The sequence below is a fragment of the Pogoniulus pusillus genome, chromosome 2 (genome assembly GCF_015220805.1).
Source record: "Pogoniulus pusillus isolate bPogPus1 chromosome 2, bPogPus1.pri, whole genome shotgun sequence".
Lineage (NCBI taxonomy): Eukaryota > Metazoa > Chordata > Aves > Piciformes > Lybiidae > Pogoniulus > Pogoniulus pusillus.
The window spans coordinates 45,662,952-45,689,398 of NC_087265.1; the positions used below are offsets into that span (position 1 = coordinate 45,662,952).

A 26,447-nucleotide genomic window follows, 5' to 3' on the forward strand; every position below is an offset into this window, starting at 1 on the left:
TGCAAATTATTGGATCTGTGTTACTGAGTGAGTTTGGCCAATTGTCCAGGCAGTGTTTCTTTCTCCCCCTGCCCAAGCTTGTAATAGCCTGTTGTAAACTGTAATCCTGGTGAGTATCTTCTAGCATGCACTGTGCTGTAGCTTAGAGCTTGGCAATCCTTTCTTTCCTGAAATAGTGCAGGGATTCCAGAGGAAGTGTGCTGGTTTGAGGCTCACTGGAATATTTTACTGAGAGAAATGAAATAATTAGCTGTGAGAAGAAAGGAAAAAACCCAACACTGCCCTGTATCACCCATTCTTCTGCTGAGAGACACATATGAAGAAGACACTTCTCACACACTGCTCAGTTAGCTCTCCCTTCTGTTCCTTCTGGTCTCTGTCATTGTCTCTGCCTTAACTCTTTAATCTGACCTCGCTTTTTTTCCTCTCTAACCTCCTTGTCATCTTTTTGACATCTCACCTCTGATCTCTCCAGATTTATCACATGAGATACACAAGGATTGATCTGATTATCTCTGAAGGGAGGGAAAGAGAGAAGGGAGAGGAGGTTTGGGTCCAGAGCCTCCTGGGGACTGATTTCTGGGAGGATGTGATGATTTGGGTGTTACCTGTCTCCCTACTCTTATGAATCACCCAGACTAGACTCAGCTGAGCTGGAAATTAAGGAATGAAGCTTTATATTTACAGCTTAGCACAATATACCAGCAGATATTTACAATACATACAGCTATAGACAGAAATAGACAAGTTAAAAAGTAATGCAGAAACACAACAGCCCTCCCAGAAACCAGAGTCCTTAGGAGGGGCTCCCAAGCACCCTTCCATCTCCTTTCCACCCCTCTACCTTACCCCAGACTTTGCCTTATGTGCAAGGAGAGATCCGAGGATTGGCAAGGGGGATGGTTAGAAAGCAGGCCAGGGAATAAAGTACAGACCCACACTGTCCTATCTCTATTTATGTTCTTGTTTTTATCCATCTCAGCAAGCCTATGAGTGCAGTAGACATCACCATTGTTTCCTTTTCACAGCCTGCAATCTCATTTCTCCCACTGAAATATTCCAGTTAGCCTCAAACCAACACAGAGGATTGTTGTGTTTCTGTATTACTTTTAACTTGTATATTACTGTAAATATTTCTGTATATATCTGCTAGTATATTGTGTTAAGCTGTAAATATATGTGCTAGCTTGAGCCCAGCGGGGATATGTAGGCCCTCTTCAGATACTGGAAGGCCACAAGAATGTCACCTGGTAGCCTACTCTTCTGCAGACTGGACAGCCCCAACTCTTTCAGTCTGTCACACACAGTATCACAGTGTCACCAAGGTTGGAAGAGACCTCATAGATCCAACCCTTTACCACAGAGCTCAAGGCTAGACCATGGCACCAAGTGCCACGTCCAACCCTGCCTTGAACAGCTCCAGGGACGGCGACTCCACCACCTCCCCGGGCAGCCCATTCCAGTGTCCAATGATTCTCTCAGTGAAGAACTTTCTCCTCACCTCCAGCCTAAATTTCTCCTGGCGCAGCCTGAGGCTGTGTCCACTTGTTCTGGTGCTGGCCACCTGAGAGAAGAGAGCAACCTCCTCCTGGCTACAACCACCCCTCAGGTAGTTGTAGACAGCAATAAGGTCACTCCTGAGCTGCTGCATCCCTCTGAGCATCCTCTTGGCCCTTCTCTGGACACGTTCCAGGGTCTCCACATCCCACATTTCTTGAAACTGACTGAAAACTTTCTATTCTGCATAGCTCACATGCTTATAGGCAGTGAGAGTGTCCTGGTAGGGCATAAATCCTGCCAGACCAGTTTAACCCTTGCTCTCCTCCTCCTGTTGTGGGTCCGGGAGTGGAGTTAGATGAGCAAAAATAAGTGTCTGTTCCCAGCAAAGGCTTGAGGGCTAGGGGCTTAGCACTACATGTCAGGTGTCTAGTGCTGCTCCTCAACATGTCTGCATGGTCACACAAGGCATGAAGCTTTGAATTCATTGGCCAGAACAATGATGCTAATGCCTCTTGGCCAGTTCCATTTTGATGTAGTTAATGGGGAGTGATTTGGAGTGATTTAGAAACTGGCACCTCTCTACTCTTCTGCACTGAGCCTCCACTGGGAGCAGGAATCCATTCACAGCTTATTAACTGAGAATCATGGTATTCAGCTTTAGCTCAGCAGCAGCATCTCAGTTCTTCTCTCCTTCCCTCTGCCCGGAATAGTTTGTATTTTACCCTGGGATCATTATTGCAAGTTTTGGAAGCATCTTTGTACAGGAGACTTACTTAGGGACACAAAGCATCGTGAGTACATCTGCTGGAGTTAATGCTAGGGCTCTGCAAGCATAGTTAGAATTTCCCTGTTTTCACATTCCTGTTTTTCCAAGTTTTGATTGCTTAAACTGTTCATTCTGTGTTTATAAATCCCCTCTGTGCAACTGCTTCCTGTCGACCAAAAATCCAAAGAACCTCAAGGAATTTCCCTGATTTTTGGAATATTAATAATAAAATTAATATTCCTATAGAAATTAATAATAATAATAATCCATAACAGGGTATTAATTTCCACTGCAGAGAGCCTCTCACATTTTCTGTGTGTTGTGGTGAGGACAAAATCAAGGACATGTTTTAAATAGTTCTGGGCCACTCAATTCAAGAGAGATGTTGAGGTGATGGAATGTGTCCAGAGAAGGGCAACAAAGCTGGTGAGGGGCCTGGAACACAGCCCTGTGAGGAGAGGCTGAGGGAGCTGGGGGTGTGCAGCCTGCAGAAGAGGAGTCTCAGGGCAGACCTCATTGCTGTCTACAACTCCCTGAAGGGAGGCTGTAGTCAGCTGGGGGTTGGTCTCTTTTGCCAGGCAAGCAGCAACAGAACAAGGGGACACACTCTCAAGTTTTGCCGGGGTAGGTGTAGGCTGGATGTTAGGAGGAAGTTGTTGGCAGAGAGAGTGATTGGCATTGGAATGGGCTGCCCAGGGAGGTGGTGGAGTCACCATCCCTGGAGGTGTTGAAACAAAGCCTGGATGAGGCACTTAGTGCCATGGTCTAGATGACTGGATAGGGCTAGAGGACAGGTTTGGTTAGATGATCTTTGGAGGTCTCTTCCAACCTGGTTGATTCTATGATTCTAAATGTGGAGGGTGTAAAAACACTTCACACTGGGAACAGTTAAATGAAACCATTCAGACTGCATTGAAACTGAGTTGCTACTGGGAAAGAGCTTGTTCAGACTGCACACACAAACTAAAGGTGGGGGGAGAAGGAAAAGCTAAACTGTTCATTACTTTACACAGAAGAGTGAGGCTGCATGTCATTTCAGTAAGACATCATAGCAGCATTTCCTCTTGCTCTTGGTTTGTTTTGGTTTTTGTTTTTTTATCATTTCAGAAGTCTAATGCTTGGCAGAGTGATTCTGTTTTGTCCATCTGTGTTTGGAGAATATTGCCAGTACTCTTCACTCTTTTCCTGAGAGAGGGAGGTTATTCTGCCCCTGTACTCAGCACTGGTCAGGCCACACCTTGAGTCCTGTGTCCAGTTCTGGGCTCCTCAATTCCAGAGAGATGTTGAGATACTGGAATGTGTGCAGAGAAGGGTGACAAAACTGGTGAGGGGCCTGGAGCACAGCCCTGTGAGGAGAGGCTGAGGGAGCTGGGGGTGTGCAGCCTGCAGAAGAGGAGGCTCTGGGGTGATCTCATTGCTGTCTACAACTCCCTGAAGGGAGGCTGTAGCCAGGTGGGATTGGACTCTTCTGCCAGGCAACCAACAACAGAAGAAGGGGACACAGTCTCAAGTTGTGCTGGGGGAGGTCTAGGCTGGATGTTAGGAGGACGTTTTTCCACAGAGAGAGTGCTTGGCATTGGAATGGGCTGCCCAGGGAGGTGGTGGAGTCACTGTCCCTGGGAGTGTTGAAGCAAAGCCTGGCTGAGGCACTTAGTGCCATGGTCTAGTTTGACTGGCTAGGGCTGGGTGCTAGGTTGGACTGGATGATCTTGGAGGTCTCTTCCAACCTGGTTGATTCTATGATTCTGTGAACTGAATGATACCAGCATATTTAATGTACTGTTGTGTTTTGCAGAGGACTACAGACGAAGATAAGCAGTGAGCAAGCTGCATTTGAAAAAGACAGGAAGCTTAGAATTTTGGATCAAAATAAAAGTGATGGTGAGTACTTCCCACTCATTTTTAATACTTCAAAGTAAGGTTGAAGAGAATTTTTCTATTCCTTTGAGAAAAAAAACCACAAAAATACACTAAACTCTCAAATTACTATCACTTGATTTTTTTTTTTTGGGATACTGTGTTCAGTTTTGGGCTCCTCAGTTGAAGAGGGACAGGGATCTGCTGGAGAGGGTCCAGCAGAGGGCTACGAGGATGATGAGGGGACTGGAGGGTATGGCTGATGAGGAGAGGCTGAGGGACCTGGGGCTGCTTAGTCTGGAGAAGAGAAGACTGAGAGGGGATTTGGTAAATGTTTATAAGCATCTGAGGGCTGCCAGGAGGGGGGGCAGGCTCTGCTCACTGCTCCCTGTGAGAGGACAAGGAGCAATGGGTGTAAATTGCAGCACAGGAGGTTCCACCTCAACTCAAGGGAGAACTTCTTTACTGTAAGGGTCTCAGAGTACTGGAACAGGCTCCCCAGAGAGGTTGTGGAGTCTTCTTCTCTGGACCCTTTCAAGGCCTGTCTGGCTGTGTTCCTCTGTGATCTGTGTTAGATAGGATTCTCCTGCTCTGGCAGAAGGATTGCACTGGATGATTTCCTTGGGTGCCTTCCAACCTCTGACATCCTGTGAGTCTGTGATATAAGTTGCAATTCCCTTTTTTCCCCCAAATGCCATACCAAATGATGCTTCTTGAAGAGTTAATTTTCCCCCCTAATATTGTATTTAAAATAATTTGGCCTAAAGAGTTCTGTGTTTTGGAGGGAACTTTGTGCTTAGTCCAGGGGAAGAAAATTGAATTATCAGACTTGCTAAACAATCTGAAAATTGCTTTTGTCCATATCATAGAATCATAGAATCAACCAGATTGGAAGAGACCTCCAAGATCATCCAGTCCAACCAATGTTTTCCAGTTACTTCTTCGTACAAATACGTATGGTGTGGTGGAGAAATAACATTTGTGATGTTAAAACTAAAAAACAGAAGCCACAAATGTGCAAAACAAAACAAAAATTGCATTTAAATTGATACTGAATAGGCCTTGAGCTCTTCAGTCTCTGATGCCTGTGTAATCAAACCAAATTCATTAGCACTTCCAAAATAACAACAGAAAAATATCTATTCTAGAAAGTTGATGCATGGCCTTAGTAGTCACTTAGCCTACTAAGTGGCCACTCCAGTAGCCACTTAGTTATTAAGGAAGAATACCCGAGCTAGAATACTGTTGTTTGACAATAGCTGTCAAAGTTATGTATACCTTTAAATAGCCTTTAACTGCTCAGGACACTTTTTGTCTCAGTGAGCAGGCAGTCTTTGTAGTTAGCTACTTCAAGATGTTTGGGGGAAGATTGAGTCTTTTTTGGCATTTGTATTTATCTTGCAATTTCTCTTTAACTTAAAAGATCACAGTGATACAGAACTCCTTCCAACAACAGAAGAAAGTAAAGAACTTCAGACAGCTAAAATTAAAACAGTGGATTTTAGAGAAAATAACAAGCTTGAAGTTGACAGACTATCAAACTGCCAAGCATGTAAAAATGACATCTCTGTAAGTCACAGGAATTATCCTCATCTGATTCCAGAAAAGCAAGATCAGAAAACAAATCTAAGTAGCTTGGATCCAGTGAAAACTCAGGATGTGGCAATCCAGACAGGTCCACCAGATAGCAATTTGGGAAGGACTACACAGAGAGACATGAGTATTCTTCAGGGTTGTGAATCGTCCACATTCAGAGGACTGGTCCCTCAACACAATATGGATACAAACAACCCCCTTCTTCAGGTGATGCATGGAATACAAGAGGATAAAGATACTACAGCAGAACAAAATCGTGAGAGACAGGAAGCTACTCATGAAAGAGTAATTCCTGTAAGAGACCAGAGTCACGTTTGCATAAATGGCAGTAGTTTTGCTTCACCAGAAACAACTGCAAAACCTCCTGATAGCTCTCCTGTAAAAGGTTACCCTCATTATAGACAGGACAGCAAACCTAAACCCAAGCCTGCTAATGAAATTACAAGGGATTACATCCCAAAAATTGGAATGACAACTTATAAAATAGTGCCCCCCAAATCCTTAGAAATAATGAAGAGCTGGGAATCAGAAATTGCATCAGATCGTAAGGATCAGGAGGTGTCTGCTATGGAAAGCTCTCTGAAGCAGGGAGACCCCAAAGAATTGAGACAGCAAGCTGAAATTCCTCATCTTCCAAAAAGCCAGAGCCATTTACAGGTTGGTGCACAGAATGAAGCTGCAGTAGGAAATGATCTGCACGGAGCAAACAGCATTTCTGAACCTGTTGTGATGTCTGGAACTGAGGCTACTACTGAAAGCAATTGGACAGAGAGAGAATCTCCCAAACAGCATGTCCCCTTGGTGCTAGGCTTGGATAATACAAATGCTTCTGCTGAGACTCAGGACAAATCACATTTATTGAGCCCTACAATGAAGCCTAGTTCTTTTTATCTGCAGATGCAGCGAAGAGCTTCAGGTCATTATGTAACATCTGCAATTGCCAGAAGTACTGTTTGTGCTCCTAATGCCGTTCCAAATGAAACTAAGAATACAGAGATGGGGAAAAAAGATTCATCACCCGATCAACCTCTGTCTTTACTTAAAACCAGTACTTCCTCTCCTCCAGAAGATGAAGGAAACACTGATGATGGGAAAAGGATTGAATCCCCCAGTTATTCTGCAAGCAGTAAACCTCCAAGCTTTCCCTCCTGTCCTCCAGCGCCGTTGAACCTGAGGACTCTAAGAACTTTTGCAGTTCCAAAGCCGTACTCCAGTTCGAGACCATCCCCTTTTGCTCTTGCTGTCTCCTCAGCAGTCAAAAGGTCCCAGTCCTTCAACAAAACACGTGCAATCACTAGCCAGGCCAGGAAAGAGGATTGTCCTGTTGAGCTCTCCTTTGCCACTTCAGCATCTGAATTCTCCTCAGCTACCTCCGTGCCTGATGTGAAAACCCCTTCCTTGCAGACTGTAGCGGGGGGTTCACAAAGCAGTCTAATGGATAAGGTAAACTCTATTTCTGATATTGGTTAACTTGTTGATCCAGTGTCTTCTAGTGTGCCTTGTCTAGAGGACAGTCTCTGAACTGCTCCCTGCTTGGAAAGCACTGTATTCATCCAGTGTAAACACCTTGTGTTGTGTAGCAGTGGCACAGTGTTGTACCATTGTAATGGTCCATGGCCAAAAGAAGAGTCTGTTCTGATTACTTCAGAAGCAGCTTTTACCCCTTCATAAGCAGCAAAGATCCCTTTCTCTGTTGGTGTATAGTTTGCTTCTGCCTCTCTGTATCCTCTGTTCCAGAAAACAAGTGGTCAGCCACGTGTTTCTCCTGGTTCTCTTTGCCATGGGCACCAGGTTGGACCATTATCACTTGCAGCCGTGTACAGAATGTTCTTTATGTCTGGACCAGTCCGATCAGGTCTCAAACCCATTCCATGAACTACTTCCTGCTTTATCTGATGAAAGGCTGCTTGTTGTTCAGGTCCCCACCTAAAGTTGTTCCTCTTTTGAGTCACATTATACAAAGGTTTTACAATTTGGCTGTATCGAGGGATGTGCAACCTCCAGAATCCAACTCTTCCTAAGCAAGATTGACCATTACAGTGGTACAGTGTTGTACAGAGTATGGTAAAGGAATACCAGAAGGGTTAAAGGGAAAACAATGATCTGCACGAGGGGATTGAGTCCAGCATCAGTAAGTTTGCAGATGACACCAAGCTAGGAGCAGGTGTTGATCTGGTGGAAGGTAGGAGAGCCCTGCAGAGGGACCTAGACAGGCTGAATGGGCGGGCAGAGGCCAATGGGATGAGATTTAACAAGACCAAGTGCAGGGTTCTACACTTTGGCCACAACAACCTCAGGCAGCACTACAGGCTGGGGACAGAGTGGCTGGAGAGCAGCCAGGCAGAGAGGAAGCTGGGAGTGCTGGTAGAGAGGAGCTGAAGATGACCCGGCAGTGTGCCCAGGTGGCCAAGAGAGCCAATGGCATCCTGGCCTGCATCAGGAACAGCGTGACCAGTAGGATGAGGGAGGTTATTCTTCCCCTGTACTCAACACTGGTCAGGCCACACCTTGACTACACTGTCCAGTTCTAGGGTCCTCAATTCAAGAGAGATGTTGAGGTGCTGCAGCATGTCCAGAGAAGGGCAACAAAGCTGGTGAGAGGCCTCCAACACAAACAGGAGAGGCTGAGGGAGCTGGGGTTGTTTAGCCTGGAGAAGAGGAGGCTCAGGGGTGACCTCATTGATGTCTACAACTACCTGAAGGGAGGCTGTAGCCAGGTGGGCGTTGGTCTCTTCTGCCAGGCAACCAGCAACAGAACAAGGGGACACAGTCTCAAGCTATGCTGGGGGAGGTCTAGGCTGGGTGTTAGGAGGAAGTTGTTGGCAGAGAGAGTGATTGGCATTGGAATGGGCTGCCCAGGGAGGTGGTGGAGTCACTGTCCCTGGAGGTGTTGAAGAAAAGCCTGGCTGAGGCACTTAGTGCCATGGTCTGGTTGATTGGCTAGGGCTGGGTGCTAGGTTGGACTGGCTGAGTTTGGAGATCTCTTTCAATCTGGTTGATTCTATGATTCTGTGATTCCTATTATTGGAAATAATTATTTCATGCCATGATTAGCATCCCTTATGTCAAAGAATAGTAGATAAAATAGAACAATTTATGTGCTCTATTCTTTTATTTTTTAGAACTTTTTCTTTGGGATTTTTACAGTTCTTTGGGTTGCTTTCTTAAATTCTGAGTTTTGGGTTTAAGTGATCATGGCATAAGCACAGCTTGAACGGGGGTGGAAACTTTTATTGGTGTAAGTCTCTGAGAGAGGAACTCTGTGCTGTAGTGGAAGTGTGGTTGATCCCTGAAATTTTGAATGGAGCGAACACTGCAGTGGCAGCAATTTGATACTCAACCTTGTTGCAGGTTGATTTACTTTCTCATTTATGACTAAATTAAAGGCTCTGGTTTTGGTTTTCCTCCCACTTTCTCCCTTTATATAGAAAAGCAGCAATGTGGATAATGAGCAGAAGAGTCAGGCGCAGTCAGGTGCTTCCGCTGACCACCCACCCCTTGTCACCAAGAGACAAACTGCGATGATGTTCCAGCGCTCTGACCCAGAACAGATCCACCAGAGCTTACTGGCTGCCATCCGCTCTGGGGAAGCTGCTGCCAAGTTGAAAAGGGTGAGTTCTTTTCACCATTGCCTCCACACAACAGTCAACTCATGGCAATTCACAGTATCACAGTATCACAGTATCACCAAGGTTGGAAGAGACCTCATAGGTCATCAAGTCCAACCCTTTACCACAGAGCTCAAGGCTAGACCATGGCACCAAGTGCCACGTCCAACCCTGCCTTGAACAGCTCCAGGGACGGCGACTCCACCACCTCCCCGGGCAGCCCATTCCAGTGTCCAATGACTCTCTCAGTGAAGAACTTTCTCCTCACCTCCAGCCTAAATTTCCCCTGGTGCAGCCTGAGGCTGTGTCCACTTGTTCTGGTGCTGGCCACCTGAGAGAAGAGAGCAACCTCCTCCTGGCCACAACCACCCCTCAGGCAGTTGTAGACAGCCATGAGGTCTGCCCTGAGCCTCCTCTTCTCCAGGCTAAACAATCCCAGCTCCCTCAGCCTCTCCTCATAGGGCTGTGCTCAAGGCCTCTCCCCAGCCTCGTCACCGTTCTCTGGACACGCTCCAGCATCTCAGTGTCCCTCCTAAACTGGGGGGCCCAGAACTGAACACAGTACTCAAGGTGTGGTCTAACCAGTGCAGAGTACAGGGGCAGAATGACCTCCCTGCTCCTGCTGACCACACCATTCCTGATGCAGGCCAGGATGCCACTGGCTCTCTTGGCCACCTGGGCACACTGCTGGCTCATGTTCAGGCGGGTATCAATCAGTACCCCCAGATCCCTCTCTGTCTGGCTGCTCTCCAGCCACTCCGACCCCAGCCTGTATCTCTGCATGGGGTTGTTGTGGCCAAAGTGCAGCACCCTGCACTTGGAGCTATTGAACCCCATCCCATTGGACTCTGCCCATCTGTCCAGGCAGTCAAGGTCTCGCTGCAGAGCCCTTCTGCCCTCCAACCCAGCCACATCTGCCTCCAGCTTGGTGTCATCTGTAAACTTGCTGATGACTGACTCCATGCCCTCATCCAGATCATCTATGAAGATGTTAAAGAGGATGGGGCCCAGCACAGATCCCTGAGGGACACCACTAGTGACAGCCGCCAGCTGGATGTGGCTCCATTCACCACCACTCTCTGGGCTCGGCCCTCCAGCCAGTTCATGTCACTTCCTTCAGTATTACTGTGTTAATGCCTGTTAGCTTGGGCACAAACCGCTGCTGGGAGGACTCTTTTCCTTGCCTCCCCTGCCATTAAGAGCTCAGTTTTGCAGAACAAACTGGCGAGTGTGCACACACAGCCTCTTGGGTCCATGTTGTCAAACATTACAGATCCAATCAGAATTACTCCTGAAATGAAACAGAACTCTCTAAGCTGTCAGTGAAGGTTGTGTTTCATAAAAATCAGGAACAGATTCACTTCTCTGTGTTTTATATGGTTTGAAGTGATGTAGTTTTAGACATGTTAAGCAGCTTCACCCTAGACGTGCAGTAGCTGCTGTCTCCTGTGGGCAGAACACACAGAATTTCTGAGATTGGAAAAGCCCTTCAAGCTCATTGAGTCCAATCATTAGGTTCACACTGACAAGTCCTTGACTAAACCAAATCCCTCAGCACATCTAATCACTGTGGTTGGAAAGGACCACCAGGATCATTCAGTCCATCCTTCATCACTAGACCATAGCTCAAGTGCCACATCCACTCTCCTTTTAAACACCTCCAGGGATGGCAACTCGACCACTTCCCTGGGCAGCCCATTCCAATGGCAAATCACATTGGGAAGAACTTCCTCCTAATATCCAGCCTAGACCTCCTCCAGCACAACTTGAGACTGTGTCCCCTTGTTCTGTTGCTGGTTGCCTGGAAGAAGAGACCAACCCCCACCTGGCTACAGCCTCCCTTCAGGTAGTTGTAGACAGCAATGAGGTCTGCCCTGAGCTTCCTCTTCTGCAGGCTGCACACCCCCAGCTCCCTCAGCCTCTCCTCACAGGGTTTGTGTTCCAGGCCCCTCACCAGTTTCATCATCCTTCTCTGGACACATTCCAGTATCTCAACATCTAATAGGTTGGACTGGATGATCTTGGAGGTCTCTTCCAACCTGATTGATTCAGTGATTCTGTTCAATATTAAATTAAACTTGTTTGGTTTAATGGTTTTTATTTTTTTCCCCCCAAGCATTTCTTTGTGAGGAAGTGTGATGGTTTGGGTTTTCCCCTCCCCCCACACTTAGGAAATCACTCAGACTAGACTCAGTGGCTCTGAAAGTGAATGAAGCTTTATATTTACAGCTTAGCACAATGTACAAGCAGATAGTTACAATACATACAGAAACAGACAAGTTAAAAAGTAATACAGAAACACAGCAGCCCTCCCAGGAGGGGCTCACAACCACCCTTCCACCTTCTCCCACCCCTCTCTAGCTTGCCTCAGAAGTTGCTTTATGTTCAAGGTGAGTTTGGAGGGTCGGCCAGCAGGGGTTAGGAAGCAGGTGGATTAGTCACAAAGACAGCAGGTTAGGTTAGAGAGAGATGCAGCCCAAAGCCCAGACAGAGAGTGACTGAGTTATCTATATTTACATTCTTGTTCTTCTACATCTCAGCAAGCCTATGAGTGAAGCAGACCTCACCATTGTTTTCTTCTCACAGCCTGTAATCTAGTTCTTCTCACCAAAACATTCTGGATAGCTTCAAACTAGTCTGGAGAAGGACTAGAAATTATGCTCTGAATAGTTATACAGAGAATTTTTAGGTTGGCTAAAATAAATTTTAGTGTATTTCTTCCTGTGTAGTATATGTGCTTTGTTCAGAAATCATATAGGAGTCCTCCACTGCAATGAGGAAATGTTAATTGAAGTAACAGTATTTGTTTCCTTCAAGTAATACTACTGAGAGAATAATCTGGAAGCCTAGGTTAATATTTCTTTTATCATCTTTTTTACTTTGTCTGTTTGTTTTCTCCCCCTGCCTCCAGGTTGGTCCTCCATCCAACACCCTATCTGTCAATGGAAGAGCCAGACTTCCTCATTTGTATTCCACAGAAGCAAAAGCTAATCACTAAATACTGTACCAAATATTTTGCACTTTACTCTTTGCTTTCTAGGCCAATTTTAATACTAACTAAAACTTTTGAGAGTGTAAATGCAAGGATATGTTAATATATTTTTGTCAGTTCTTATAGGAATTTCCAGATGCCTTAGAAAGATGATTAGAACATGTAAATGACACTAACATTTTTGCCTTTTTCTGACTATGCTGCTGAAAAGGTGCAGATGAGTCTTGCTTATGGTAAAACCAGAAACAAAACCCCTTGGTTTTTAGCATTCCGGACTGAACACTACACAGCACTGTGCTGAAAATGCAGATTTTTAAGCACTCTAAGAACTGCAGATCATTAGATTTCAATTGTGTATTAGTCTAACAGATTGTCTGAATTTAAATTTGCCACATGCTGCCTCCATATTACTTAAATTAAATTTGTAATTAACAAGATAATATTAATGATATGCAATACTTTGCTTCTGTTTAAAAAAATACAGGACGGTTTTGTTCCTCCAGCTGAGAGTAGTAAGGATAAGTGTTTTGATTATTTTTAATTGCCTTTTAATACTTTTTTTCCTCCCCTCTTAGCCTGTGCACACAAAAATAATCAATGCATAAATTATTGAAACTTTTGTACTGCTTAAAAACCTTTTCTTAATGATAGCACTACTTGATGTCCCTCATCTACTCTCTGAGTACCTGTATATAGTATTTACTAGCACTCAGATATGCAATACTTTTAGTGAACTAGACAGCTTTTAAAGGAGCCATCAGCATATAATCACTTAGCAATAAACCCCAAAATCCATTTTTTTGCATCAAATAGAAGAGTTTTTTTTTTCACTGGGAGTATGGCAAAAGAAATGAGCAGCTTTTGGATGTATTGCTGTGAAACGTTTTCATTCTAAAGCAGCAGAAGAACACATCCTTGTGTCTGACAGCATCTATTTATAGATGAAACCTTAAACACCAAAATGAGAATATATATATATGTTAAAAGAAAATGCTTCATATTTTACCTATTTTGTGTTTTCTTTTCAAGACTGTAGGTTTTGTGGAGGGGATGGAAGTATGCTCACACTTAGGATGGATAAAGATTGCGGATGCATGCTGGGGTATTTGCCATGTTAAAATGTTTTCTTGCTGGACTTGATTTAAATAAAAGTAATTGTATTTAGTTTCTATTCTTTAACAACATATTTATTTTGTACTTCAGAGACGTTCTGTAACAGTATCTGAAACTGAGCTAGAGATGCATTTGGAAGGGTTTATCTGAAACTGAGCTAGAGATGCATTTGGAAGGGTTATTAGCGGTTCGCTGCCAGGTTTTTGTGCAATAGTTTTGAGAAGGTCTTGCTACGTTTTTTAGTACAGAGTCAATTACTGATTGCAAATAACAGTGTTAATGCTGAAACCCTTCAAGGAATGTTATAGTAAATAAAAATTAATGAAGAGAGCTGACAAACCTTTGGTCATTGCTGTCCTCTCCTGTTTAGTTTTCTATATCTTAGTCCTCTGTGAGTGTATGTCCTGGGTTAGGGTGGATCCCTCCCCTGGTAGAATAAACTCAACACAGATTTTTTTTGGGGGGGAAAATCAGGGAAAAATGAAATTGTCTTTCTTGCAGTTTAAATATAACAGTATAAGGAGAAATAAACTACTAGAGAAATACAAAGACCTTAATGAAGATGAGGAAGGGGTCAAGCAGCAGTGAAGCAGCAAAGGCAGCAGCAGGGGAAGATAGTAGCAGGTGCAGCTGAAGTGGCAGAAGCAACAAGAGGAAGGTACAAGCTGTGCTTCTAAACATAAAGCTCTTGATGTTCCAATGAAATGATATTAACTTATGCATTGTTGCTATTATATAGCCTATCCCTAGAACGTTCACCTCTCCCCTAAGTCTGAGCTAGAAATCTAGCTCAAATGGCCACACTGTGTTTCACCACTTCCTCTCCTGTTTGTTCTTATCTGCAGTCAAGGACTATTTCCAAGGGTGGAGGGAACCCACGTGGAAGCTAAAAATCAATTTGAAGGTCTGATTGCAAAAGAACCCTTCATATTTCACTTGAAAATGCTGAAATAGAGGAGGGAGGGCTTTTTGTAGTTTAAAAGAGGGGCTGACATTCTAGCTTTCACTGTGTCTTAAAGGACAGGCTTGAAAATGGTAACTTTCGTGTTCATCGTCAGGTTTGAAGTCTGTGTTCCAGGCATTCCTGTACAACGTGCCGATCCGTAACTGACACGGAGAAGCTGCACTGTGAAAGGACTCTCCCTTTTTGAGTGGGTGTTGCAAAACACCTGATTTAGCTCAGGTGCTGCAGAACCCCTGGTTTAGCTGCCATGGGAAACGTGGTGAAGGCCCGCATAGATCAGTGTGATCAAAGGCAATGCCACATGGACTCCAGATGTGCATTATGCCAGAGACCTTTACTGATCATTTCAGCTCTCAATATATCCCCTCAGGGCCACAAGGCACACGCCTACACATTAGCATAATTAGTCAAGGACAACCCACTCCACCAGCATAAACCATGCCTTGTTTTCCTCATTAATGAGGTGTCCATTATCTATCCTTTCTGAGATTAGTTAGCCACCAGCTGGTGCGAGCCAAGGTCAGCATCCACCTGTTGTTATCCTTCACTCCGTTCCCACATCCTTCTTCACTTTGCATTCCCACAAGTGGGAGTAGATACTCCACATACTCAAAGCTTGGTGTTCTCTGCCAGGTTGACTGAAGTTATTTCCTAAGGTGGAATTAATCTCCCATTTGGATAATACAAGTCTATAGGACAGTTTACCATTTCAAGCAAATTGGTGGAGGCCAATTATTGTGCTTTGGGGGAAATTCCATATATCTGTGTTCTGTTGGGTTTGGGGGTTAGATTCTTTTACTACAAGACTGCATTGCCCTTTTATGCTAACTACTGAAGGGAAGTATCAGTTTATGTAACAGATTAAAGCTAAAGATGCCTTGCTTGAATTTTAGGGTTTCTTGTCTGTGTAACTCAACTTGCTTGATAATAGAACAAGGGGACACAGTCTCAAGTTGTGCCAGGGGAGGTCTAGGCTGGATGTTAGGAGGAAGTTCTTGCCAGAGAGAATTGGCATTGGAATAGGCTGCCCAGGGAAGTGGTGGAGTCGCCATGCCTGGAGGTGCTGAAACAAAGCCTGAATGAGGCACTTAGTGCCATGGTCTAGTTGATGGCCAGGGCTGGGTGCTAGGTTGGCCTGGCTGATCTTGGAGGTCTCTTCCAACCTGGTTGATTCGATGATTATCTGAAATGTCTACGTGCCCTATAGTACTGTGAAGCTCTTCAGTGAGATTTTCTGTTGGCAATATTGTTTAGCAAAATTTTCTCTTTCCCTCTTCTCCCACTCTCTATACATGCAAGACAATTTTAAATCTAGATGCTGTGTTTCTAGAGACCTATTTTTTTCTTATCCTGTTATTAAATTCTACACCAAAACCTCTTGTTGATGACCTTTGTGTTGTATTCATCACTCAAACAAGATGATGTTTTTCTTCCAGTAACAAGTAAGTCTTTCTAGCAACATGCTAGCTCCTATTAGTACTAAAGTTTTGGTTGTGGATACCTTCCATGCAGGGAAGGCAGAGTTTTGGGGGATCCAAGAATACTTGCAGTTACAGCAGATGTCACAGATGTCTTCCAGCAGAAGGCAGCTAGTTATACACTTACAATCTCTTTGCTGTTTTTGAAAGGCAGTCAGAAAGCCAAGACAGTGCAGTAAATGGAATGCTGGTGTAATGGTGCAGACAAAACAGCAGACCCCAAGAAAGATATGCAATGACTTAGTCATGAGTTCTCTGAAGAAGGAGCAGATATCTATGTACCACAATGGGATCTAGTTCAGACTCCAATATCTCTAAGTAAAGGACAATGAGGGGAAAAAAGTAATAGTAAAAATGATCTCTTTAGTTATTGCAGATGATAGCATTTTTATTTGTTCTACAGGAGAATAACATTTAAGATTACAGATGGCCCAGGAGAAGGGAGCAGTCTTGCTGGAGAGCAACACCAGGTAATATTTGGAAATATTATCTTGTGACAGAGGTGTTAAGGCCAAGATGAGCTGAAAGATGTTAAACCTCTAGATGCCTCAAATTTTTGAACCTATATTTAGTAATCAGTGCTCTAGTTTTTCCCAGCTATTTGTGATTTGTGCCTTAGCATACTAAAACAAACCCAAACCAAACATTTTCAGTCAGACTGGCTTAGAATCATGTTTTAATACATGATTGCAGAGAAGGTTGAATGTATTCTTGAGTCCTGTGTCCAGCTCTGGGCTCCTCAGTTCAAGAGAGATGTTGAGATACTGGAATGTGTCCAGAGAAGGGCAGTAAGGCTGGTGAGGGGCCTGGAGCACAGCCCTGTGAGGAGAGGCTGAGGGAGCTGGGGCTGTGCAGCCTGGAAGAGAGGAGGCTCAGGGCAGACCTCATGGCTGTCTACAACTACATGAAGGAAGATTGTGGACAGGTCGGGGTTGGTCTCTTTTGCCAGGCAAGCAGCAACAGAACAAGGGAACACAGTCTCAAGTTGTGCCAGAGGAGGTCTAGGCTGGATGTTAGGAGGAAGTTGTTGGCAGAGAGAGTGATTGGCATTGGAATGGGCTGCCCAGGGAGATGGGCGGTCCCTGGAGCTGTTCAAGAAAAGCCTGGATGAGGCACTTAGTGCCATGGTCTGGTTGATTGGCTAGGCCTGGGTGCTAGGTTGGACTGGATGATGTTGGAGGTCTCTTCCAACCTGGTTGATTCTATGATTCTGCTAAATAGAAACAAAGAAGATATGCTGTTGAGCAGTAAGATATACATCCTTGAATGCTTAATCAAAGTTCTCCTATCAGGTGTTGGACAATTAGATTGAAGAGTAACTGTAAATGACTAAATTGATTATTTGGTAGCTAAACACATAGACCTCTTTGCCAAAGGGAACAAGTGCCTTAATTTGCCTATGTCTGTGTTAACAGAATGCAAACCTGAAGTCAAAATAAAATAGTAGATTTGGACCAGAGCTGCCATCTTCACAAGAGCTAGTGTTTAAGTGAAAGAGTGTGTGAACACTTCATTCCCTTCTCCCTCTGTCACCCTGGAAAGGCCACCCAAAACTGTTAATGAACTTCATTCTTCATAAATTATTCAGGATACTTAAAAGAATGAAATTGATGAGAAGGAGAAGGGATGAGGTAGAAGAAGAAGGAATCTGCTTATCTTAATCTGGAGAATTAGCACTTGATGGGGCCAGACAGAAGAATATTTCTACTCGTGTCAAACACAGAGTAATCTTCCACAGGGGAATCATCAGTAGAGGAGTGACTTCACATACTTCCTAGGAGAAGGATGTAATTTGAACATTCCTCAGAGCAACTGGTAAAACAGATGCTGAGGCTGTAGAGAATTTATTCAGAGTGTGAATGTAAGCATTTCTGAAGAATATGGTGTCTTCTTCTCTTCCAGTAAATGTGACCCAACTCTCTCTGAGCCTCAGGAAGAGAGGCTAAAGGAGCTGGGGTTGTTTAGCCTGGAGGCTTAGGGGTGACCTCATTGCTATCTACAACTACCTGAAGGGAGGCTGTAGCCACGTTGGGATGATCTCTTCTGCCAGGCAAGCAGCAACAGAACAAGGGGACACAGTCTCAAGTTGTGCTGGGGGAGGTCTAGGCTGGATGTTAGGAGGAAGTTGTTGTCAGAGAGAGTGATTGGCATTGGAATGGGCTGCCCAGGGAGGTGGTGGAGTCACCATCCTTGGAAGTGTTCAAAAAAAGCCTGCCTGAGTATTTCTTCTATCAGTGTGGGCTGAGACTAATGGGCCTTTGGACATAGATTAGCCAAGCAGAATGGCTCTTTGCCAAGCTTGACCATATTAAATTAAGCCAGGGCTTCTGTTCTCCTTCCCCCAGCACAGAGGGAGGGGGAGCAGGGAAACATGCCTGGGCAAACCAGGGCATGGCTAAGCCCATGAGGGCTACCACAACAAATTGTCAATACAGGGGGTTCTGCTGCTTTTGTTGCCATGCTCACAGAATGGAGCACTGCAGGTTTTAAGTCTCTGTTTGGATGCTTTTTAATCTGAAGTTCCTACTGAACTGGAATGTTGAACAAATGTGCAATAGTTAAAATGTTTCCATGTCATTAAGTGTGACAGGTGTTGGACAGTATCTAATTAAGTGGACCTAATAATGTGTTCATTATTGAAGTACTGTCACTTAAAGTATACAGTGGCTTTGATTAGAAGCACTTATTAAATGGACTAGAACAGCACCTGAGGATGACTACACCATGTCAGTGCTTCTTGAAATATTAAGATGTTCCTGGTTTAGTAGTCATGGCACCTTTGCAACTGTCTGTAGTAATTTTGAAGGTATAAATTCAAGCCTGCTTTAATTTATGAATGAGAACATTGCGTGCTGCTCTGTAACTAGCATAAGGAAGCAATTGCCTGCATTCTGTATGTGAATTGAGATTTAACTTTATCACAGATTCTGGGCTTGATGCAGAGATTGCTGCATGAGGTTATACAGTATCACCACTGCACAGGGCCAGTTGGTCACAATGCTACCTTATTTTAATGTGGCTAGGAGGTAGTTGAATTGTTACATGTAATAGTGGGGGAGAGAAGAGTGTACTTCATCAGTACACTGTATTGAGATTGGCTTAGCTGGAGTTAACTGTCTCCAGAGCATCTTTCATAGTGCTGTGTTGTGCAGTAGCTGGATGTTGATAGCACAGCAGTGTTTTAGCTACTGCTGAGCTGAGCACCATGGCTGTGCCTTTCCAACGTTTCCCCACACAACACTGAGGTGAAGAACAGCCAAGAGCTTGGGGAGGGGACACAGCCCGGCCAGCTGACCCAGACTGACCAAAGGGGTGTTCCTCGCTGAATGATGCCAGCTCAGATGTAAAAGCTGAGAAGGAAGTGTGGAGACATCTGTTGATGGTGTCTGTCCTCTGGGAGTCTGCCATTGATGGCATCTGTCCTGCTTCCTGAGAGTGACCAAATATCATCTGCTGATGTGAAGTAGAGAGTAACATCTTTGTTTGCTCTTGCCTCTGTGTGTGGACTTTGCTTTTGCTTTTCACCCTATTCTAGTGCTTTTATCTTGACTTGGGAGCCTTTTGTAACATTTTCCCACTCTCCTGTCCATCTAAGAAGGGCAGCGATAGAGTGGCTTTGGGCATCTGGCCTCCAGCCAGGGCCAAACTGCCACAACATAGCAGAAAATCTTGTTAATTTTGAAGCAAGGTGATGCAGAAGCAGGGAGGGGAAAAGACAGGACGTAGTGATGTATTACAAACAGTGAGATTGAACTAAAAAAGACAAAACACGAGGTTATGTGAGTACTTAAAGTCATCTGCCAGCTGACAGTTGTTTGTTCCAATAAGGATTGGAATGATTTGAGACAGTGAAACTAAATTCTGGATAATTGTTTTGTACTTACAAGTCAGATGTAGATTCTAGCATTAAAGTGTTGTAGAACAGTCTTTTGCAAGTGTCTGCTATGCAGAGAGAATATAGTTAATTAGAATATTGTATGGCTAGAGAGCAGATGTTTCCACCTCAGGAGAACTGTGTTTGTCATGTCTAGTGACTGAACAGGGCTCTTAGTCCTTCTTTTGTGTCCTGGTTTTTATAAACACATTTTAATGCAGTAGAATTTTCTAGTGCTGTTTACCAATCTGTAATACATAGAATCAGTCAGGTTTGGAAGGGACCACAAGGATCAGCTAGTTCCAACCACCCTGACATGGGCAGGAACACCCTACTCTGGATCAGGCTGGCCAGAGCTTCATCCAGCCTGGCCTTAAACACCTGCAGCAATGGGGCCACAGCCACCAACCTGGGCAACCAGCCAGCATGGGTTTAGGTAGTCTACAACTACCTGAGGGGTGGTTGTGGCCAAGAGGAGGTTGCTCTCTTCTCTCAGGTGGCCAGCACCAGAACGAGAGGACACAGCCTCAGGCTGTGCCAGGGGAGATTTAGGCTGGAGGTGAGGAGAAAGTTCTTCACTGAGAGAGTCATTGGACACTGGAATGGGCTGCCCGGGGAGGTGGTGGAGTCGCTGTCCCTGGAGCTGTTCAAGGCAGGATTGGACATGGCACTTGGTGCCATGGTCTAGCCTTGAGCTTTGTGGTAAAGGTTTGGACTTGATGATCTGTGAGGTCTCTTCCAATCCTAATAATACTGTGATATTGTAACCCATTCCAGGTTCTCACCACTCTCATGCTCAACAACTTCCTCCTCACGTCCAGTCTGCATCTCCCCACCTCCAGCTTTGCTCCATTCTCCTTAGTCCTGTCACTCCCTGATAGCCTCAAAAGTCCCTCCCCAGCTTTTTTGTAGCCCCCCTTCAGATAAACTGTGTGTCAAAACAGTATATCAAAAAGCAAAGTAGTGCAGCACCCTCTCTTGTCCCACATGGAAGGTAAAGGCACTTTAGTTTAAAGTCATTTCTGTGAGTACTAAGCAGGGCTGACCCTGCTTACCCTGTGCTATTTGATACTACCATAGTCAGAGCAACAAGAACAAGCTACAGCAGTATATACAGGGACATTTTCACAAGTGACAGAGCGGTGTAAAGACTGAGAATGTAAAAGAATGAATGTGCTTGCAAATGTTGTGGTGAACATCCAGAGGAGTAAGTGTTGAAATATACAATAAGCTCAGGGCAGGCAGAGAATGAAGTCCACAGACCCTGCAGTTGTAACAGCTGTTGAAAGAATCAATCTGGCCAGCAGTGGCTGTTTGCAAGGACATAGTGTACTAGTGCTGGTATACATTAACCACTGGTGGTTAATATATTCCTAGTTGGAAGAAATTAATAAGCCATAGTTGGGCTCAAAATTTTGTCAATTGCCCTGAGCTAATGTGTGTGTGTCTGCCTGTTTGCTCTCTCTCTCTCTTCCCTCCCCTCACCCTGGCCCCGTGTGATCCTAAATGAGAACAAAGACTGGGTGGCTACAGTCTCAATGTGTAGTAGTAAACAAAGACTGGGTGGCTGCAGTCTCAATGTGTAGTAGTAAACAAAGACTGGGTGGCTACAGTCTCAATCCCAAGTAGTAGACAAAGACTCAGAGGCTACAGTTTCAATGTGTAGTAGCAGACAAAGACTGGGTGGCTACAGTCTCAATGTGTAGTAGTAAACAAAGGCTCAGAGGCTACAGTCTCAATGTGTAGTAGTAAACAAAGGCTCAGAGGCTACAGTCTCAATGTGTAGTAGTAAACAAAGGCTCAGAGGCTACAGTCTCAATCCCAAGTAGTAGACAAAGACTCGGAGGCTACAGTCTCAATGTGTAGTAGTAAACAAAGACTCGGAGGCTACAGTCTCAATGTGTAGTAGTAAACAAAGACTCGGAGGCTACAGTTTCAGTGTGTAGTAGTAAACAAAGACTGGAGGCTACAGTTTCAATGTGTAGTAGTAAACAAAGACTGGAGGCTACAGTTTCAATGTGTAGTAGTAAACAAAGACTGGAGGCTACAGTTTCAATGTGTAGTAGTAAACAAAGACTCAGAGGCTACAGTCTCAATCCCAAGTAGTAAACAAAGACTCAGAGGCTACAGTCTCAATCCCAAGTAGTAGACAAAGACTCGGAGGCTACAGTTTCAATCCCAAGTAGTAGACAAAGACTCGGAGGCTACAGTTTCAATCCCAAGTAGTAGACAAAGACTCGGATGCTCAATGTGTGGAAGTAAAGCAAGGAGGACTGAATTGATTTCACTGTTGCTTAAGGCTTTTCTATAGCTCTGATGTATCAAACACCTAATGCAAAAACATCCTTGCCAATACTTCTGCTGATTGCAGTTTTCTGCACGAGGCACTCAAGCGAAACAGGAAGATGGGGAAGGAACATGAGGAGAGCTGCACTTGGGCGCCTTGCTTGACCAGCATGATTGATCCCCTCAGCAGACATGGTTCCATTTCTTCAAGTGCTAAAAGCTAATTAAACACTTGTGTTCTGTAAACTGAAGTGTGTTTGACTGCAGATACACGGATCACACCAGAGGACACCTGCAGCTACAAAGTGCATGCACCAAGCAAGTCCGTCTCTAAGGTACGCATGCCAAGCTCCTGCAGTTCTAAGCTCTAGAACCTCAGTGATAAAAGCCAAGGCTGAAGAACTGGATTGCAGACTTGCTTTTTATATTGTAGAGGACTGGGAAAAAGATGGGCACCCAGGCAGCTGCTCAGTCAGGAGCCTTACTTTCAATGATTAGGGTCTGTTAACCCTTATCAAAAGCTAGTGTACTGCTAGGGTTTGGTCCTGAATGGACAGAAGTCTGTTGGGAGACAGCCAAGAGGCAGGCAGGCTGCTGCTGGCCCCTCATACAGCTGGCATGTTTTAATCATCTTCAGAGAGCTGAGGACAGAAAGCTCTGAGACACTTTACTTGAGTCTCCCTTTACTAAGTGTCCTGGTTTTAACTCAAGTGGCAGCTGAGTCTACCACTACCTGAAAGGAGGTTGTAGGCAGGTGGGGGTTGGTCTTTTCTGCCAGGCAACCAGCAACAGAACAAGGGGACACAGTCTCAAGTTGTGCTAGGGCAGGTCTAGGCTGGATGTTAGGAGGAAGTTCTTGCCAGCCAGAGTGATTGGCATTGGAATGGGCTGCCCAGGGAGGTGGTGGAGTTGCCATCCCTGGAGGTGTTGAAGCAAAGCCTGGCTGAGGCACTCAGTGCCATGGTCTGGTTGATTGGACAGGGCTGGGTGCTAGGTTGGACTGGCTGATCTTGGAGGTCTCTTCCAACCTGCTTGATTCTATGATTCTGTGATGCATAGATTGCTTCTCTTAGTGTGATAGTTGTTCATAGTTTTAACTTAAAAGAATGAGATTTCTTTGGCAGCCATAATGTGCCACCTTTACCTGTAAAATTTCAATCCATTTTTTATGCTAGGAATTTCTCTTGAAATCTGGGAGCATGCTCTGTTTGGTTAGAATTGCCCACCTAATCTTTCCAATTCATCCAACAGCAATTTTCCCAGGAAGTTACCAAGGCACAAATAAGATTTTCAACAGTTGAGAAATTGAGGAGCTTCAAAACAGCAAAAAGAAACCCATGCCAAGCAATCGTTCATGCTACTTCTCACCTAAGCACCCAAAGCTGTTGCTCCCAGAGGGATTGCAAGTCAGAACCCAGTGTGGTTAAGACTGCTGGGTAGAGCTGTGTCCCATCATTCCTGAGGGCCTGAAGGCAGCTGTCAGGGTCAGCCAAGAGTTCAGATGATTTGCCAGAACAAGCTCCTGGCACAGCTGGCAGCTTGTGGCTTGGACAGATTCACACTGAAAGGGGTCAAGAAGTGGCTGGAGGGCCAGGCCCAGAGAGTGGTGGTGAATGGTGCCACATCCAGTTGGCAGCTGTCACTAGTGGTGTGCCCCAGGGATCGGTGCTGAGCCCAGTCCTGTTCAGTATCTTTATTGATGACCTGGATGAGGGGATTGAGTCCAGCATCAGTAAGTTTGCAGATGACACCAAGCTAGGAACAGATGTTGATCTGTTGGAGGGTAGTAGAGCCCTGCAGAGAGACCTGGCCAAGCTGGATGGGTGGGCAGAGGCCAAGGCGATGAGACTGAACAAGGCCAAGTGCAGGGTTCTACACTTTGGCCACAACAACCCCCAAGCAGTGCTACAGGCTGGGGACTGGTTCTTAGAATCATAGAATCAGTCAGGGTTGGAAGGGGCCACAAGGATCAGCCAGTTTCAACCCCCCTGCCATGGGCAGGGACACCCTACCCTAGAGCAGGCTGCACACAGCCTCATCCAGCCTGGCCTGAAACACCTCTGGGCATGGGGCCTCAACCACCTCTCTGGGTAACCCAGGGCTCTCCAGGCTCTCACCACTCTTATGCTAAACAGCTTCCTCCTCATGTCCACTCTGAACCTCCCCACCTTCAGCTTCCCCCTAGTCCTGTCTCTCCCTGAGAGCCTGGAAAGTGTCTCCCCTTGTGTAGGCTTTTTTGTAGTCCACTTCAGATACTGGAAGGCCACAAGAAGGCCACCTCAGAGATTCCTCTTCTCCAGCCTGCACAGCCCCAACTCTTTCAGTCTGTCCTCGTAGCAGAGCTGCTGCAGCCCTCTGAGCATCCTTGTGGCCCTTCTCTGGACATGCTCCAGCATCTCCACACTCCTCTTGTAATAGGGGCTCCAGAACTGGATGCAGTACTCCAGGTGGGGTCTCAGCAGAGTGGAGTAGAGGGGAGAGAATCACCTCCCTCCATCTGCTGGCCACATTTCTCCTGTTGCAGCCCAGGATCTGGTTGGCCTTCCTGGCTGCAAGTGCACACTGCTGGCTCATGGTGAGCTTCTCATCCACCAGTGACCCCATGCCCCTCTGCTCAGGGCTGCTCTCCAGCCAGTCCCTGCCCAGCCTGGATTTGTGCTTGGGATTGCCTTGCCTCAGCTGCAGGACCTTGCACTTGGTCTTGTTGAACCTCGTGAGGTTGGCTTGTGCCTCCCTCTCCAGCCTGTCCAGGTCCCTCTGGATGGCATCTTCAGAAGAGTTCTGCACACTGCCTGCTTCACTGAAGTGTCACACTGCCTTTCATGTGGGAGAAGTGGTGGCCCTTGACTGACTTCTGGCAGGGAAGATACTCTTGCCCTCCTGCAGAAGAGATCTTGCACTTGTTTTTCTCAAACTGGTCTTCCTCACTGGTGGTTTAGGCCAGCAAGGTCTTACCAGGTCTTTTGGAGTGTAATGTTTGTGATGGAGACAGCAAATTAATGTGGCCAAGTCAGGAATTATAAAAATAGAATGATTTTATTTTCCTGAACACTCTGCCCCCAAACTGTATCTAAAAGTAGTTTAGATTTATTTACAGATTCAGTTTGATCAGGAAGTTCTTCAAAAGGATGTTATGGACAAATTTAGAGAGTTAGGAAGTCTGGGAATGGAAGGGGCTAAGCTCTTAACACAGCTTTACCCCACTATCAACCAGGCTGAGCAGAAGATTAAGGGAACAGCAGGTCTTACTCGTGGAGGTGAGATAAGTATTCAACAGTGGTCCCTTGCTGGATTCCTCTGTGGAAGCAGCCTTCTGACACTGCAGGCAATATCCAGTGGTGTATGTCCACATGGCAGAATCCCAAGGCAAATGGCAAAGCCACTAAACTTGGAAGTGTCTTAAGCAGTTCTTCTAGGAGTGGGATGATTGTGGAATGATGCTGCCTCGGCAGTGGCAGGGGAGAGCCAAACTGCTAGGGTCTCCCCAGACCAAAGCCAGCCAGGAAGCTGGCTGCTGATACAGTCCAAGAGTAGCCGGGTCTGGGTGCTACTGGCAGCTCTCTCAAACGACCCCAGGGCTTGCCAAGCCTGCAAGTTTGCACAGAGTGGTGCAGAAGTGGGGAGAACCATCCAAAAGGGGAGATGGGCTAAAACCAATGGCTGTGCAAAAAGGTAGGAGCCATCCAAAAGCTGGGATGGTCCAAAATGGGAGTTTTGTCCTGGCAGGACCCTGTCCTGTTGGGTACTCTGTCAAGCCAGGAGCTCTTTCAAGGCAGGAACTCCCAAGGCAGGAACCTCTTCCCGTTCTCCTTTGCTCTATTTAAGCTTTTCTAGACCAGGTGTCCATTTACCATTACATACTGGGCACAAAAACTCAGCCAACCCCCAGCCTGACTCCAGCGAGGGCTTCCACCGGGGTCAGCGCACGAGTGGCAAGGCACCTTTAGCTGTCCCCCCTTCAAGCCTGCAGGGTGGGGGAGGGAAAGCAGTTTTCACACCATCTTCTCCCATTCAAACTTGCAGAGGGGGAAGGACAAGAAAGAAATTTTGGGTACTCTGGAACTTGCTCAAATAGCTGTTGAAAATACAGTAAGCTTGAGAGGCTTAGTTGTAGGGGAGATTTTAGTTGTGAAAGGTTGTCTAGTCCAGCTATCTCAACAAGGAGGGGAGGAAGAAAAGAGAACTGGGTTTGGAGACAGAATCTTATCAACTATTTACAAACAAATCCATCAATGTATTTTTAGTGTCTCCAAACTTCCTGCATTAGCTTCTAGCACTAGCCAGTGCATGCAGCTACTTTAGAGAGGATTTACCATCTGTGAGTGTACGAAGCTCTCATGTTAATTTGCAGTTCTTTTTGATCTGATGTGAGATTACCTAGTAACTGGCAAAGCATCTAACAAATAATCAACC

The 26,447-nt window shown here is 45.5% G+C and overlaps 1 protein-coding gene across 2 annotated transcripts in view; it reads left to right on the forward strand.

Annotated features, from left to right (window-relative positions):
* Positions 1-13,771, forward strand: part of COBLL1 (cordon-bleu WH2 repeat protein like 1) — a 105,951-nt gene extending 92,180 nt beyond the window's left edge. For both annotated transcript variants that reach the window (XM_064164034.1, XM_064164044.1), the window contains 4 exons: positions 4,062-4,147; positions 5,547-7,162; positions 9,148-9,330; positions 12,239-13,771. In XM_064164034.1, the coding sequence (XP_064020104.1) occupies positions 4,062-4,147; positions 5,547-7,162; positions 9,148-9,330; positions 12,239-12,325 (1,972 nt within the window). In that variant the 3' untranslated portion in view covers positions 12,326-13,771. The remainder of the gene's footprint in view (positions 1-4,061; positions 4,148-5,546; positions 7,163-9,147; positions 9,331-12,238) is intronic.
* The last annotated feature ends 12,676 nt before the right edge of the window (positions 13,772-26,447 follow it).